Source organism: Electrona antarctica, assembly GCF_951216825.1.
Source record: "Electrona antarctica genome assembly, chromosome: 19".
In the NCBI taxonomy this organism is placed as follows: Eukaryota; Metazoa; Chordata; class Actinopteri; order Myctophiformes; family Myctophidae; genus Electrona; species Electrona antarctica.
The window spans coordinates 14,899,177-14,916,730 of record NC_136800.1 but is presented as its reverse complement, the minus strand read 5'-3'; the positions used below and the strand labels follow the sequence as shown (position 1 = coordinate 14,916,730).

The 17,554-nt window shown below is 42.5% G+C and overlaps 1 protein-coding gene across 3 annotated transcripts in view; it reads left to right on the top strand.

Moving 5' to 3' along the window:
* plppr4a (phospholipid phosphatase related 4a) overlaps positions 1–15,423 on the top strand; it is a 31,743-nt gene extending 16,320 nt beyond the window's left edge. For all 3 annotated transcript variants that reach the window (XM_079529900.1, XM_079529902.1, XM_079529901.1), the window contains 6 exons: positions 1,498–1,671; positions 4,156–4,291; positions 5,266–5,512; positions 6,157–6,763; positions 9,959–10,115; positions 11,128–15,423. In XM_079529900.1, the coding sequence (XP_079386026.1) occupies positions 1,498–1,671; positions 4,156–4,291; positions 5,266–5,512; positions 6,157–6,763; positions 9,959–10,115; positions 11,128–12,305 (2,499 nt within the window). In that variant the 3' untranslated portion in view covers positions 12,306–15,423. The remainder of the gene's footprint in view (positions 1–1,497; positions 1,672–4,155; positions 4,292–5,265; positions 5,513–6,156; positions 6,764–9,958; positions 10,116–11,127) is intronic.
* The last annotated feature ends 2,131 nt before the right edge of the window (positions 15,424–17,554 follow it).

The window sequence follows — 17,554 nt, the reverse complement described above, 5'->3', positions numbered from 1 at the left end:
ATGTTTTCAGAGTTCCGTTGCGGGAACCAGATTGATGAAGGCTCCTTGGCATTCTCCTGCACCTACAGTAACGCAGCACAAAGATCACACACACACACACACACACACACACACACACACACACACACACACACACACACACACACACACACACACACACACACACACACACACACACACTCCTCTCTTTTGACTCAGCCTCAAGCTGTGCACAATGTGACTCAGCAGAAATGTGACCCATTTGGATTGGTCTTAAGCTTGTCCTCAGCTCCACTGCATATTCACTTCTCAGCTCTGTCAGGCCAGGGACGGAGATTGTTTTTAGCCCGTGTGTGTGTGTGCTGCAGTGTGTGTGGCTGTGTGCGATTCCAGATGTAATCAATCTTAACGTTAATCCAAACATTCAATCGATTAGCCCCGTTTGGAACCTCACTCTACGCTCTTTTCTCCGAGAAGAGGTTCCGTATAGAGGTATCCCTGCATCGGTAGAAATGGGGTTAAGCTGTCCTAAAACAGTGGCGAAAACCCTTGTTTCCAAAAAGTAAAGGTATTTCTGGCGAGCTACAGATGATAAGCCGGACCAGGGGAGGTGCTAATGCTGCCTCTCCGGCTGCAACCTCCGACATGTTACTGGCTAACTTCATAAGCACCACCATAATAGGAGCAGCATTGTTATGTGATATAATGATGTCAGGAGACACAGAGGGAACAAAAGACTCTGCTCACAAAACATCAAGTGTTCCGTCGAGTGACTGAGTAAGAGTCGCAGCAGGTCAGCAAGTGAACGCCGATGGAGCAATTAAGGGCGGACACCACACATTTCTGTCCATTGGTGTAGCCTCCCCTACTAAAACACAGCTATATCCCCCTCTCTCGCTGTCTTCATCACCAGCAGTCCTAATTCATTTGCGATTGACACCATCCCGTCCCCTGAGTGGCGTACCGCAATATAAGATGCTCCAGTCCAGAACAAAGTTAAACTGAGACTTTGATCTTCTCAGCGGTGCTCTGTTTGCAATCAAACGCTCTTGTAGTCAAAAGTCAATCAGAGTCCATGCGTAGGCCTATATACAACTATTGAGTGCCACAGCCCACCCACACATACCACAATACATATTTACCACATGCCTCCAGAGATAATGTGTACTGATTTGCTATAGTTTTGGACATTTTCTTTTGATTGTATGTATTGTTCTATTCTATGGTTCAAGAGTTATAGGCCATGCAGAGATTAAAGGGAATCGACTTGACATAGATGGACAACTAAACTGAATGACACACTCTTGCAAATAGCAAGATTGTGTCATTCAGTTTAGATCATAGTGCATATGTGTTTATCCGTTTGTGTTTGTACTGATGTGTGTGTGTGTGTGTGTGTGTGTGTGTGTGTGTGTGTGTGTGTGTGTGTGTGTGTGTGTGTGTGTGTGTGTGTGTGTGTGTGTGTGTGTGTGTGTGTGTGTGTGTGTGTGTGTGTGTGTGTGTGTGTGCGTGCCACAGATGTACTTCAATGCAGTGTTGACAGACTCCTCTAAGCTGCTGAAACCTCTCCTAGTGTTTTCCTTCATCATGTTGGCTATCATGTCCGGCCTCACAAGGATGATCCAGTTCAGAAACCACCCGGTTGATGTCTACTGCGGCTGGCTTCTGGGAGGAGCCATTGCTGTCTACCTGGTAATAGACTTTAAAAGTTTAAATGGTCATTAGTTTTAGAACAACCTACTGCCAGATATGTGGTGCCTTCTTCTTAATAAGCTACTGAAATCCCACTTTAATATACTTGCCTTTTCCTCAAAGCTGCACTATGTAACTTTCCTCTTCCCGCGCAAGTGCTGTCATTTTTACCATTGAGCTACAGTAATAGAGCCTACCTGCTTGCTCAGGGGATAAATTACGAGCAATATCCATAAACTATTACATTGGGTTGATTTTATTGTAAAACAGGAAATGCATGGCATATCCAATTGTCCATCATGGGTCAATATGGATTGTGGAACTATCCTCATCCAAGCTTTCTTGATTTATACAACAAAGGGATTTGTATGCCCTATTCAGAGTTCTCAGAGACATTTTACCTTCCTTCTCATTTTTTATCTTAAAATAAATGTAGGAATTTCATTCAGAATCAGCATCCAACGTTTCTTGGGTCATTCTTCCTCCAATTGACCTACAGCAGTGTAAGATTTTACATCCACAATACCAATGCAAGACTAGCTAGGGTTCATCCTAATCTTAGAATGCTATTTATCCTATGTTAGAATGCCATAGAGAGCATTCTAACATACTGTATAATATGTGTGTGGTACACCAGCTGTACAGTAGCTCAGAGGAAAAAGCTCCAGAGGGTCATTAACACGATCGTTGGCTGCCCTCTTCCCACATTGGAGGACCTACACAGATCCAGCTGTCTAAAAAAAACACAGAACATTATAAAGGACACTTCCCACCCTCACTCACTGTTTGAACTGTTGCCGTCAGGTAGACGGTACAGAGTGCTCAAGTCAGGGACCAGCAGACTCAGTAACAGTTTCTATCCCACAGCGGTAGCCACACTAAATGCTGCTAAGAAATGATCCGTTACATGTTACATGTTTTATTGTGCTGTTTCTAATTTAAGTACAATCAGGGTTTGTGCAATTGCAGCTGCAATTAAGGGTGTACTGTGCAATATATGTCATGTGCAATAGGGATTTGTGCAATAACATGAAGTACGGTTATGTGTGTGTTCTTGTTGTATTAGCTTTTATAGTTTTTATATTCTAGTTTATGATGCACTGATCGGTTGGCACTTTTAATTTCGTTGTACTTGTTGCAATGACAATAAAGATATATCATCTAGTGATTCATGTAACAGGTGCAAACTGTTTTGTGTGAATCATAGCCATGTTTTGGACCTCTACCAAGATAACTGTGGGGATTGATAACACTATTGATCCAAACCCCCATCACAGCCTTATTCAGAGTCAGTCTAGACACTAATACTGTACATGTTATTATGGCCTTTACTGGCAAGGTGCCTTGATCGATTTAAATGAACCTCCAATACATAATAAGTGAATAGAGAACATTCTACTCTGTGTTGATGGGACTCTCTCAAATCAATGTTTGAATACTTCACGTTCACCAAAAAGGGCTCAGCTAGCTTCGTACCTACTGTGCTGTATCTCCATCCGACTGCTGAACGTACCCAATCTAATGCAATTATGCAATTCAATTCTGTTGAGATTTACATTTACAACAATTCCACACTATGGAACCTAGTAAAAAAGACACTTGTCAATATGTATTATTTCGGAGCCTCGTTCAATTAATTCTTCTAGCATTCAAGATACAGAGATAACAAAACAAACTGCAAAAAAAAAGAAAGAATACTGCATGCAACACACTGCTGGCGATCAATCGTGTGTGTATTATTTTTCAATGTAATGATCCTATGTTATTTTCTTCAACATATATAGTGTACTGAGATGTATAGCTGGATGGCAAAATGATCTTTGTAGAGACTACCACTGTTACCACTATATTTAGCACTTCCCACACATGCACTTCCACTCTTCTCACACACCCACTTCCACGGCACGCATGCACATACGCACGCGCGCACACACACACACACACACACACACACACACACACACACACACACACACACACACACACACACACACACACACACACACACACACACACACACACACACACACACACACACACACACAAGGTCGTGTTTAAAATGCAGCAGTTTTCACCTCTATCTGCTTTCTATTTCCTTTGCCAATGAGCTAATAATGTTGTGCTGTAAAAGCTACAAAGCAACCCCGAAGCATGTTAGTCCTGTCAGTGTGGCAGGGCTCTGTACAGTAGGAGTGATTTGTATGACCCCATGGCCTTTCCATCAGCACCACCTTTACGCCCCATTCACGCCAGCAGCGTCTGCGCTAGACCACAGCGCTAAATCTTATATTCAAATTGGCTTAAGGGAGGACCGGCCGGCCGGCGGCATAGCGGCCCAAACCTCTAGTATAATAAATCAGGCTTGTCCAAGGTTATGAGTGACGGCGTACGTTTGTTTGTCTCTCTTTGTGTGTGTGTGTGTGTGTGTGTGCGTGCGTGCGTGCGTGCGTGCGTGCGTGCGTGCGTGCGTGCGTGTGTATATAGGGTGTGTATGCAGTGGGGAATTTCCAGCCCAGTGAAGATCGTTCCAGAAGCCGACCAGCAACCCCTACTCTGAGAGAGCCTCCTCTGTCCTCTGTTCCCAATGTCAGCCAATCAACTGTTAGTAACAGTCACCAAGGTAAATGTCAGCCAATCAACTGCTAGTAACAGTCACCAAGGTAAATGTCAGCCAATCAACTGTTAGTAACAGTCACCAAGGTAAATGTCAGCCAATCAACTGTTAGTAACAGTCACCAAGGTAAATGTCAGCCAATCAACTGTTAGTAACAGTCACCAAGGTAAATGTCAGCCAATCAACTGTTAGTAACAGTCACCAAGGTAAATGCATGCAGGGATTATAGTGGTGGAATTATATTTTATCGTATGAAACATAACAACAGCAATAGTTTTCACAATTGCCACACTAGCGAAAGCAACACATGGAGCCTGGGGACAGTGGGGAGCAGGTGGATTCGTTCAGATCGTGTAGGCGACTTTGTTTCCGACCTTTGCACCAAGTAGTTGGTAACCGAAATTTGTGAGATGTACAACAGCTGTCAGTTCTGACCTTCCTTCTTTAACTATTCATCATACAAGGAAATACGTTGTAGAGATGCTGCCTGGTAAACAGAAGGTCCTCCGTTTGCACCATGTCCCACGACCCGGTCTATGTGTCAAAGTGTCCCTGAGCAAGACTAACTGCTCCTCAGGCGCTGTATTAATGGCACTTGCACATTTTTGTTGAAAGGTTAAATCGCTATATTCTAATCATTCAGTTCCAATTTTGTCTTCTCATTTCTTTGTGTCATCACTTACAATTCCACTTGTTTAATCTGTATTCTGACTCTATCCTGATTGGATACAATTTGTATCCTGACCTCAAAATACATATTCTGTTTAATAAAAAGCTGGAGAGACTGTTACTGAACATACACTTATTTTAATCAAAGAAAATCACTTACCCTTAATTACCACCTCAATTATGCCACTAATAATAATTTAAGATTTTAATTGGAATCCAGTTAATATTCAATTCCACTTGGATGATGTAAAATCACCTGCTGCCATAGAATATTTCCCCCTATACTGTATGTTGTCGTTTCCTCCCAATAGGGCACCACACCCTGGCTCCCAGCCAACCGGAAGTTCCCATCCTAACAAGGACCTCCTCCCACATGCTGTCGTCCAACCAATCGGAGGGGCCCATCTTGACACGAAGCTCCTCCTACCGAGAGCCTTCCTACCGAGAGTCCAGCCTTAATTTAAAGAGGTCTAGTGCCGAGGTAGAGGTGATCAGCCCACCCAGTCCACTGGGAAACCAGGACAACATGATGACATTCAGCAGCAGCACCTTGCCACGGTAGTGTTCTCTGGTCATTTGAAATGTTTTGGTAAATCAAGTCTTCACATTCAAGTTTTGCAAGATTTAAAGGGTCAGGAGGACACCCCAAATCACTTTTTCTTAGATTTTAACAAAAATAAATGTGTGTCCTACTGACCTACTCCTTTGTTATAAGGAGTATTTCTATAGTTACAGTACAATTAGGTTTCTGGTTTCAGAGCTTTCTGCTGTTTCTCTAGCTATTTCTGTGTATGTCCAGGTTTCTGGGTAGAAAGAAATATTTGGCGCTACTCATTACATCATACATAGGGCATATCTAATTAATATTTATGTTTATTTCATATAGATTTGAATTAGGGGTGTGTTTTCCCTGTTCTTTCATTGCTGACGAGTAGAGAGACAGGCTTCTGTGTTTTCGTTAGCTTCTACTGGTGCTCTTCTCTTTGTCTCGAAACACAAACAGTATTTCTCCGCCAAAAGCAACCCGCCTTACATATATTACAAGCTTAAGCAAATTATTCAATGCCTTTTCACACCTGCAAATCTATTAGCCATTACTTTTGCACTTGTGAATGCACTATCCAATTATTGATAATGTTGACTTTTATTTGACTCCTCACAACAACATTGATAGATAATAATTGTCTGGATTATGCGATTAGGTCCCATGGAGGCTCATCGTTAGAGGAGGGTCGCATTCCTCGGCGCCACGCCTCCATCCATGCCTCCATGGACTCCACCCGCTCCAAACAGCTGCTCAGCCAATGGAAGATCAAGAACGACAACAGGAAGTTGATGGATGGTGTTCGGCCCACATCTGCCTCCTCCCCTACGAGGAACATGGAGCTGCGCTGCTCCTCCGAGCCCTCTGCCATGGGCCTGGAGGCAGAGCTCCGTGCTGGGACTTATCTGCCTGCAGCCATGGGCCTGGAGGCAGAGATGCGTGCTGGAGCCCACATCCCAGCTCAGTACATGAAGCTGGCTGCTAGCTCTGTGCCCATGGCCAATCATAATCACCTGGTGCACAATGGAAATGGTGGCGGACTGGCTGGCGGGGCCAGAGTGTCCATCCAGCCTCGGCCTGGCTCCTCGCAACTCGTTCACATTCCCGAGGAGGATAACCCCACCCCCAGGGACATGGAGAGCGAATCGGAGGACAGTAATGCGGATGGTGGCGGTTCAGTGAGAGAGAAGTGGTTGAGAGTGACTGAGAAGGCCAACATCCCCTGCAGGCCGCTCAGTGCAGGGGGACAACCTCGTCTCATGCAGGTGAAACTGTCTGTATGTCTGTCTGTCTGTCTGTCTGTCTATGTAGCCGTCTAAATGAATTGCATTTGTTGAGAGAATTCATGGTATCTATCGTGGTATCTATATGATACGCACTTAATCACTGTTTCCCAAATAGTGGGTCGGGAGTCAGGAGTCAGGACCCATTTGTGGGCCTTTATTTTTTCCTCCCTACATTTTGTTTTTGAGTGATATTATTTCAATACATTTTTAAAAACCTTTCCCCCCCAAAAGGCATGAATTAAAGACAAATTAATTTCACAAAGAAATCAAAGAAATTCCATAAATTCGAAAACAAATGTTCGAGAAGTAGTGAAAATCTACAATCTACAAGCTCCGTAGATTTACAAGCTCGAGCTTGTATATCTGTTATTGTCTCCACCAGGCCGAAGGCATGGGGAGAGAGTATGTTTTGCACTCCGTCCGTCCGTTCGTGTGTCCGTGTGTCCGTGTGTCCGTCCGTCCGTCTGTCTGTGAACAGCTAATCTCTGGCACCGTTAACCCAGTCGATGTCAAATTTTGCACACACACTCCCTGGATGCCAACGATGAACCTCTGCCCCAAAATTTCCAGAACGGCCTGTTATAGCGCCACCAGGAGGCCGCTTTGTGCAAAACAAGTTTTTGGACAGTACACCTACAGATTTTGTCCAAACATCACGCAAATTGGTACACAGTCTCTCTAGAGCCATTCAACGAAACAGGTCTTTCAGATTTCTCAGACTCCATCCTGATTGGCTAAGATTGGCTTCCAAAGTTCGCAGGAGTGCTCAGTTTCAAACAAAATGCTGCAAATCATGAACACATCGTGTGATTCCCCAGAAATTGTGCACGCACATTCCCACTAGGCCGGGGAAGAAATGCCACGTGAACATTTTCAACTCAGCTTCATGGTGGCGCTATAACTGGCTGAAAAGTGTATTTACCTCTAACTGCACGGATCTGTGGATAACTTTGTATGCCAACTCCCTAGAGGCCAAGGAAAAACCTTTGCCTGGAATTTTTCACATCTGCTCTTTCTAGCTCCACCAGGAGGCCAACATATGTAAAACACATTTTCTAATAATATTACTCCTTCAGATTTTAGCCAAATTTCACGCAAATCGGTACACATGCTCTCCATAGTCATGTGATCAAGACGGGTTTGTTTGATTTCTCATAATCCACCCTCATTGGCTACAATTGGCTTCTACAAATCGCCACAACTCCTCAACGCAGTGTCCGATTGCGGTGAAACTGCATGCATATTCCCACTAGGCTGAGGAAGAAATGCCACTTGACAGTTTTCAAATCAGCCTCATGGTGGCGCTACAACAGGCACACACACACACACACACACACACACACACACACACACACACACACACACACACACACACACACACAAACAAGTTTATATTACTCCTAAACATTTAGCAAAACATCACATACACTCCTATACTCCTGGTGGAGACCTGTTCCCAGAAGGGCACTTTTTCTAGTTTTCACTAGTTTGGGTCCCGGGCAAACATATCATTTCTCTTTTGGGTCACGGGCTAAAACGTTTGGGAACCACTGCAGTAAATCTTGCAAAACAAAACATCCTTGTATTCAATGCAGTTTGAGCATGGAAGAGTTCCCTTTTGAATCAAAAGTACAGCTGCATGCAAATGCAATGCATACCTAGATCTTCCAGTCACATGAGCAGCAGTGCATACCAAGTAGAAGACCTTCCTGCTGTGTGTGAATACAGTGCTATCATCTACTGTACTTGGAGAGCGTGTGGCTCTTTCCCTCTACATCAATGTGCCCTCGATGCTGGCTTGATTCGGTGAGATGGAGATGAGGAGAGATGAGAAACCAACATTCAATTTGCAGGGAAAACAATGTTTGATTCTCATTATCATCATAAACTCCTAAATTTGAGCAGAATTTGAACAGAGATGAGCGTGCAGCACATTCAGTCTGTGGGCTGCTGCTTTTGCAGTTATTTGCCAACCATGCCGCAATAGGTTTGACCTAGTTTCACACGAGGGAAACCTGAGTGGGTGTGTGTTTTTTCATATTTTCCCCACGTTTTATTGTCATAAAGATGAATTATCATTATATGAGAGATTTCTGTTAGCTTTTTTTTGGTTTTCGGTATTTACAGTAGCCTACTTTGCTGGGTGTCTGAGCTCACAGCTAGAAGGAAGGTTGAGATACTCTGAGAGCATGCAGGCGCCTTGTGTCAACACTTATATCACAAACAGTTCCCATGGAGCTCTTTTTAGTAACTAATTGCGAACGTAGGTCGCAGATTACTATGACAACCTGAAAAGTCAGTCATTCCGTCAGTCGTTCCGCCACGGCCCCATATATGGCCGTCAGTCCCTCACGCCTCGTGACACGTCACGCCACCATATATGGCCGCCATTCTGTCACGCCTCGTGAACGCTCCATATATGGCCGTCTCCATATATGAAGATCTCGACACTGACCTCTTCAAACCCTGGATAGTAAGCATGTAACGATACACTCAACTCACGATACGTTACGTATCACGATATGAGGTTCACGATACGATTTTTCACGATATTTTCAACACAATTATTTTCCAGACAAATTGCCTTTTTTTTAGGATTTATCTTCCCCCCAAGCTTACTACATTGCAAAAGTAGCATTGCATCAATAACGACTTGGGCACAGACACACACACAGCTCCCCTCTGCAGGCCTCTACTACTGAAAGTGACTGCATGGAGTCTATCTCATTTCTCTCCATCTCCAAAAGCACGTGAATATGATGGAATATGATTACAGCTCACATTTCATATCACACACTAGCCCCCCCTAAAAAAAAAGAAAATCGATTTTTATTTTTAATAAATCGATACATATCATCGGGATATAATATCGATATATATCGATATACGATATATCGTTACATGCCTAGTGGATAGCCTATACATACATACGTTTGAGAATGAAACTACAAAATAAAATGCTCCAAATAGCCATTTCTTTAAAGCTTTGGAGCATTACTCAGTGTGTAGCCCTTACCTTTTGTTCCATCAGTGACCTCGGCCTGTCCCTGGCTTTAAGTGAGTAGATGTGCGTGCTTTATTGTACTTTTTTCCACTGAAATGTTTTCACATAGACATTTCTATCACGTAATATGAGAAGTGTGTTTCTAACAACCATATATGAATGTGTTTCAGGTGATAGCCTTGTCCAAGCAGCAGGGTCTGCTCCACTCCCCGCGGTCGGAGGATGGTGGCAGCACTGTTAGCTGTAGTGGATCCATCCGCTACCGCGCCCTGACAGACCAGGAGGACCCCTCCCCACCCACCTCCACCACAGGAGCAACAACAGGAGGTGGGTGTCTCTATCTCATGCTTTCATCTCCCTGTCGCCGTAATAAATAATGTGTGACACTAGCTGAAAAGTTGGCTTGCAGATTTACACTTGAAGAGGAGGAATACTCAACCAGGGGGAAAGAGAGGGTAACAATGTACAATGGTACAATGTACAGTACAGTAGTGGGACTGCACAGTATCATGTCAGTATCATGGTCAGTATCATGTCAGTGTTATGGTCATTATCATGTCAGTATCATGGTCAGTATCATGTCAGTGTTATGGTCATTATCATGTCAGTATCATGGTCAGTATCATGTCAGTATCTGGGCAGTATCATGGTCAGTATCATGTCAGTAGCATGATCAGTATCTGGTCAGTATCATGTCATTATCATGGTCAGTATCATGTCATTATCATGGTCAGTATCATGTCATTATCATGGTCAGTATCATGTAAGTATGACTATGATGTCAGTATCACCGTCACGTCAGTACCATGGTACCATGCTAACATCATAATATGTTAGCATGACAGGGCTGTCAAGTTCACATTTAGATGCCAACATGTCGGCTTGTAAATGTGTTCTTTTCGTCAAGCAGCACTGTTGTACAGTATAAATTATGCTTCAGTATCCTTTCCAGACATGCTTCCACCTGTACAAACCCCATTTAACACAAATATAGCCAAACTTCCATCATTGATGGAATATATTGGTATCGGCAAATAAAACTGACATTAACCGGTGTCAGTAGCCAATATTTATCTGTTGTTGATAAGCATACATTCTGCGTTGGCTATGTTGGTCTGCAGCCTACCAAGCTGTAGATTCTGAACATTTATTTCTTGTATTGAAGATGTATTTGTTTCCCTGGCACAAAAGGGGGAAATAAAAACTGAATCAAATATACATATATCGGTATCAGTATCAGCTATCAGCTAAATTGTCATTTTTGGTATCGGCCAAGAATCTCCATATCTGTGCATCCCTAATATAAGATAATAATGTAAATATATTATTATTCATTCAGGAGGGGGTTTGGAGCGGAGTGGCAGTATAGTGCGTGTGGACGCCCACCCTGAGTCCCGACACAGACCCCCAGTGGTGAAACCACCCAGCACGGATGGCAGCGGCTCTTGGCGCTGGAAACCGCCAGATCAACGTGCATCTCTGCACCAATCAGCCTTTGCCCTTAACGACCTCAACAGACACACAGACAGCCCTGATTCGCTGAGGGACGGAGGCGTGATGGACGGCAGAAGGAGTGTTACAGGGTTTGAGGTGGAGAGCGATGGAGGAGGAGATGGAGATGGAGGAGGCGTATACAGCAACCATCCTCATGTTGTGCACCCCCTGCATCCCTTACACCCCGACAACCCCCACCAGAACAACATGTTGAACCCCGCTAACTTCAACAATCCTCACCCCAATTCCAACAAGCCTGCTTCGCCCTTTGCCCCAAACTCAACCTTCGCCCCTCCGTTCCACCCCCACCCACAGGCCGTCACCACCATCAGGGTCACCCCAGTGGAGGGGGCGGGTGTTGGCAGTGACGCAGGCTCCGACAGCCAGTCGGCAGCCTCATCCAGCCGCGAGTCCACGCTGAGGAGGCAGGGTGGTGGTAACGCAATTCTGTGCAACGACCGAGGGCCTAGCCCTGACCCGCAACACAGCCACAGACTCTATGACAACGGCAACGACAATGGGATCCGTTACTATGACAACCCCAGTGTCCGTTTCCAAGAGAACCCCAACGTCCATTTTCAAGAGAGCCCCAATGTCCATTTTCAAGAGAACCCCAATGTCCATTTTCAAGAGAACCCCAACGTACGTTTCCAAGAGAACCCCAACGTCCGTTTTCAAGAGAACCCAAACGTCCGTTTTCAAGAGAACCCCAACGTCCGTTTTCAAGAGAACCCAAACGTCCGTTTTCAAGAGAACCCCAACGTCCGTTTTCAAGAGAACCCAAACGTCCGTTTTCAAGAGAACCCAAACGTCCGTTTTCAAGAGAGCCCCAACGTCCGTTTTCAAGAGAACCCCAACGTCCGTTTCCAAGACAATCCCAATCACCCCAACATGCAGGGGTTCTATGGCCGACCAGGCCCCACCCCTCCCCCCACGCTGCCTCGGCCTATTCTGACTCGCAGCACCCCACCACCGACCCACGGTTTGGCCTATAAGGAGTGGCATGGTGCTGAATTGAAATAGGCCAATTGTTTTGAGCCTCTCGTCTCTTCATGACATGACATTACAAGTCATTTAGCCACATGAACAAGCCCATATCCTTGAGGCTATAGGCAATAAAATGTAATCTTTACTAGCCAACAAGCTGCCAACTGGTTTGGAAGTCAACAATTTAGTCACTCACCCTGGAGCTAGGGCTCATTTAAACTGATATTCTTATGTTGGGTCCCAGCAGTAGACCCATTTGAGGCCTGATTCATAGTTTAAGAAAACAGGCGGTGGATCGATCGACTATCTATCGATCATCTTGTCAATACAGAGTCCTTTCTCCAGTTAACTCTTTGACTGGCATGTCAGACATGTGGTCAGCTTTCACAAGCGCAGGAATCATTCTGTAGAGAATGTACAGTATAATTATATCATGCCATTTGATGGACACGTGTGTACACAAAGCCTTTAACAGTACCTATACATGTTTTAATGTGGTGGCCCCAGTGGGAATGAATCCTCCAGTCTTAAGGGTGTTCGAGCGAAGCTCTGCCTATTGAGTAACAGGGGGTCCTCTTTGGGCAATAATCAAATCATTCTGTCAGTGATTCATTGTGTTTGAACCTCTATGGTTTGAACTGAGGGTTGGTTATGAACGATGATGTTGGGCATAAAGTACATGACTCCCAATGAAACAAGTATTATTATGAGTGAGGGAGTTGGCTTCATTTTCATATGCTGTGTCCAAATTGTGTACAGTGTAAACAATCTCGTCTGTGTGCTAATTGTACTGTACACTGATGTGCAGCATGCATTGGCAGGGCATTGTGGGTTCTTTTTTTACATTCAGTACTTCACCCATTTTTAGTCAGCCAAATTTGTGAAGAAAGTATAAAAAGGCAAATTCATTGACCTGATGTCTGAGAACACAATGGTCTATTTTTCGAATGTTAGATAAATACAATTTAACAGCTCATACTTAACTTTCACATTTGGACAGAGCAGCAAACTTGATTGTACCTATTTTTCCCTTCAAAACGCAAGTAAAATATTTGGTTTCTTTCGAGACGTATTTTCTATCTTTTAACTAACTTTAAAATAAGTATATTTTAGTTTTAAACCTGTACATGAATACAGTATTGCCGAGTGTTTTAAATATGTAAAGTAATGGAATAAGGTTTTGATTTTAAAACAAGATTAATGGCATTTACAGAAATTAAATATAAAATATTTGAAATATATAGCTAATTGTTTCTCGGCCAAGCTGTCTGAATTAAATTACAGTATTTTGGTTTACTAACTATTGAACTAGTTAGTCATAATAGTCACGTTTCCATGTATTTAGACTACCAATTATTTTATAATATTCGTTCTTTTCTTTGATTAGTCAACTGTAGTCAACATTCAGACAGTGTGTAGGGCAGGCTATCATGATGGCATTAATGCTAATGCCGGGCTGTGATTTTGGCAATCAATGTGCACAGATACAGTAAACCACCTGTTTTATATATATATATATTGTGTACTTTGCGCATTAAGATTGTGGCTAGTCACAACTCTTTTTCCACTGGTACAGACTGAAATACCCAGAGGACTAGCAGGCTAGTAAAGTTTCATGGTAAATGGGTTGCTGGTTCAACCCTACCTCTTTGATCATTTGAACCTTAAACTGCCCCTGAGAGAGGGCACCAAAGGGTGCACAAACTTGCTCCAAGGACTAATGTGAACAAAATACTGTGATATAATGTTATGGGCAGTTAGCTGCAATCTGCAAATGTGATTGTACCTTTCCCTGTGGACAAGACATTTATAAATATCCATCCTCGGCATATTGTGAGGAAGTGAACATTCCTGAAGTTCAAAATAATGTGCAGACTGCAGAGGAGTATATTTTCACTGGTATTGTCATAGAATATGATTTGTTATCATATGCATGCAATGTAATACCCATGGAATAGAAGTGCCGTACATTTTGTAGGCAGAAAGGAATGTTTTGGTATAAAGATATTTTAGTTAAAAAATTACTTGATTTAACTTTGATGGAATGCCGTGTAACCGGGTGAGGAAAAACATTTTTATGAAAGATCTGTAAAATATGGTCAACTCTTTGGGCAAAAGATAAGTGTAGTTTTACTGTTAGCTGGACTAGTCTGATATACAGGTATTTATTGAGTCACGCCCCAAACGGAGGTCAGTGCTCTCAGAAAGGGCACAAAACAGGCCACTTTGAACAACTGACCCCAAAGAAGACACTGGAGCACTCAATTTAGCTGCTTTAAAGCAGTGGTTTTCAACCAGTGGTCCGGGGACCACCAGTGGTCCTTGGGGGGGTTCCAGGTGGTCCCCAGCTAAATGATGAAGAGTTAGTATAATCAAATGGACGCTATTAAACCAAATGGACCTGTACTGGAAAATAGTTGAAAACCACTGCTTTAAAGGAGTAGTTCACCCAAAAAGCGGCTTATTTTCTATCAATTACACATGCACCCCATGAAGCCTTGAAATCATGGAGAGTTTCCTTATTTTTTGTCGCATTATCAAGTCAATAATTTGTCATCAAACTATTGTCTTAGGAATGCGACAAAAACGGGTGCAGTACTTAGTTTAGACAGTACTTGGTTTAGACTAGTAATTTGCTTAGACCAGTCATTACTAGTCCTGCAACTACAACCTATCTCAAACCCTCACCCTAACCTCCCACACGGGGCAGCACACCTGAACCTAACCTTAACCCATGTCTAACCAATGACTAGTCTAAACTAAGTATGCACCCCACAAAAACAAATATATCTCCTTGAATTCAAGGCTAAATCAAGTGATCCAGTTGGTTTCAGTTGTTCGGAAGTGGCCCATAGAACAGTTTTTGATATTTTTATTGTATACTATGGATTTGTCTGGTTAGACATGTCAGTGCAATATGGTGTAAAATGTTGTGTGCAATATAATTTAGATGGAAGACATATTGTCAATGTGGTCCATGTATTGGGATCGTGAGCAAAAGCTGGTCATTTTTAAGCCTATACATTTGGAAACGGAGACCTAAATGTGGTCTTCTGAAAGCTTACATGGTACAACCATCAGTGTTATTTTAACTCTGAGAATGTAAACCATCGTCCATCGCATAAATGCTTTGAGATCAGTAGCTCCACATTAACAGATTCATCAGTCTGAACTATTGTGTGTGTGTGTGTGTGTGTGTGTGTGTGTGTGTGTGTGTGTGTGTGTGTGTGTGTGTGTGTGTGTGTGTGTGTGTGTGTGTGTGTGTGTGTGTGTGTGTGTGTCACACGTGTGTATGTGTGTGTGTGTGTGTGTGTGTGTGGGGGGGGGGGGGGGGGGGGGGGGGCTTGTAGATATGCTATTTTCAATCATTTTCTAATTATTTATTTTTAATGTTCACCATACCCAAAGTAGGGATGCCAGGTTGAAAGCTATTTAAGGCATAATTTGAGAGCACCCTTTAGCTCACTGTCCCAACATGCCTTTGACTTTATATTACTGGAAAATGTTTTGGTATTGATTACATGTCGGTATTATGGACAGATGTATATGATATTTAGAACTTTTTAAGATGGCAGGGCCATAGCATTCTGTAATAATTTTCTCGTACCCTGTTACGTGCAGTGATGCTGTTTGATTTTCAAGTGGAACAACTTTGCAGGCTTAACAATAGAATTCTCAGATTAAGTAAAGGTAATTGTGTGAAAGCCACATCCATTCACATCTATAATGCAATCTGTTGGACTTCTCTTTTTTTTAAGATATTCTTTTGGGGGGTTTCTACCTTTATTCATAAATATATACAGTAGACTGACAGGAAATGGTGAGAGAGATGGGGGGTGACACGCAGCTAAGATCATCAACTTTTGGACTTCTGATTCAGTTCTTTTACAGACTCATCTCACTGAATGTTTTCTACAAAATGTCAGATTAAAAGCTACCAGTTAATTGGTGTGCATTGTGGCCAACCTGTGGCTGTTTAATATAAAAACTGGAACATATTTTAGATTTGGACCAGTAGGTTGGTACACTTATAATCTAGCTAGCTGCCCTCCATATAGAAAGTGTACTTCTGTTGGTGTATAGGGCTGTTATTTGTTCTGCTATTGGCTACCTACAGTAGCCTGCATACTACCTATCGTTTCACAGTTGATATGTTGATATGGCATACTGGGTACAGCTCGTATGGTTGCAGGGTTACCCAAGTTACTCTGGTTAACATTTATATTGCGATAGAATGAATGTGTATGATCCATAGATAATAACCTATTTAATTATGTCATATTTTTTAATGTTTTTTTTCTTTTGTTTTTCTTTCATCCAAACTATTGATATGATAGGCCTATATATATATATACATATATTTTGATCATTGTACATGAAAAACAATGTTTTCTATCTGCTTGTCAAATGTGTCGCTACTAGTTGCAATGGCAACCATCTGTGCTTATATCAGTGCATGTGGTCAATTTGCCCTTCAGTTAAAAATGTCATGGAAAATCCTTTAGGAATATTCGATTTTGTATCTGTATTTCTGAACAAGTCCTTCGGGAGTTTTCTGACATTATACAGCAAGTTCACGCACGTGCGCGCACACACACACACACGCACACACACACACACACACGGTTTCTCGTTATGGATTCTCATAGGTACATTTTGACTATGTTTCTTTTTTTCTATCAGATTTATAATCAGTGGAAGACATGGAACTATTAGCTGTTTATAATGATTGATGACAGTACCCTGTTTATATCGCTGTACATACAACATTTGTATCATTAGGCTCGCCAGTGTGTGAATCAATGACTCATGATTTTGATTGTTAGCTATGTGGCCAATGCTAATCCATATCACAGACTGAAAGACCTACATAAGCCACATTGAAAGACTTTCAACTTTTGCAAATATTCTTTTCTCGTCTTAACAACACAAACGTATTGGATAAACCAACCTCCAACATGAAAGGGTATTAAAACACTCATCTTTTCATTTATAAGATAATACAGTTGGTGTATTTATATGAAATTGAACCCTTCTATAAAGATTTTCTTCTTTTTTGCAATGGGTAATTTTTTTTTACATACTGTCAACCGAACTGCTGTTTGTTTTGGAATATTCTTTTGAGATAAAGTGTGACATGATATATGAAGTGTTGTTCAGCGAGTTCCATGATCCATAAAACTAATTCAAATACCATTGTAAACTTTTGAAAATGTTAGACTGACAGTCTGAAAATACAGGTGTTTTTCTTAATTCATGAAAAGTAGACTCTTTCAATGATGATC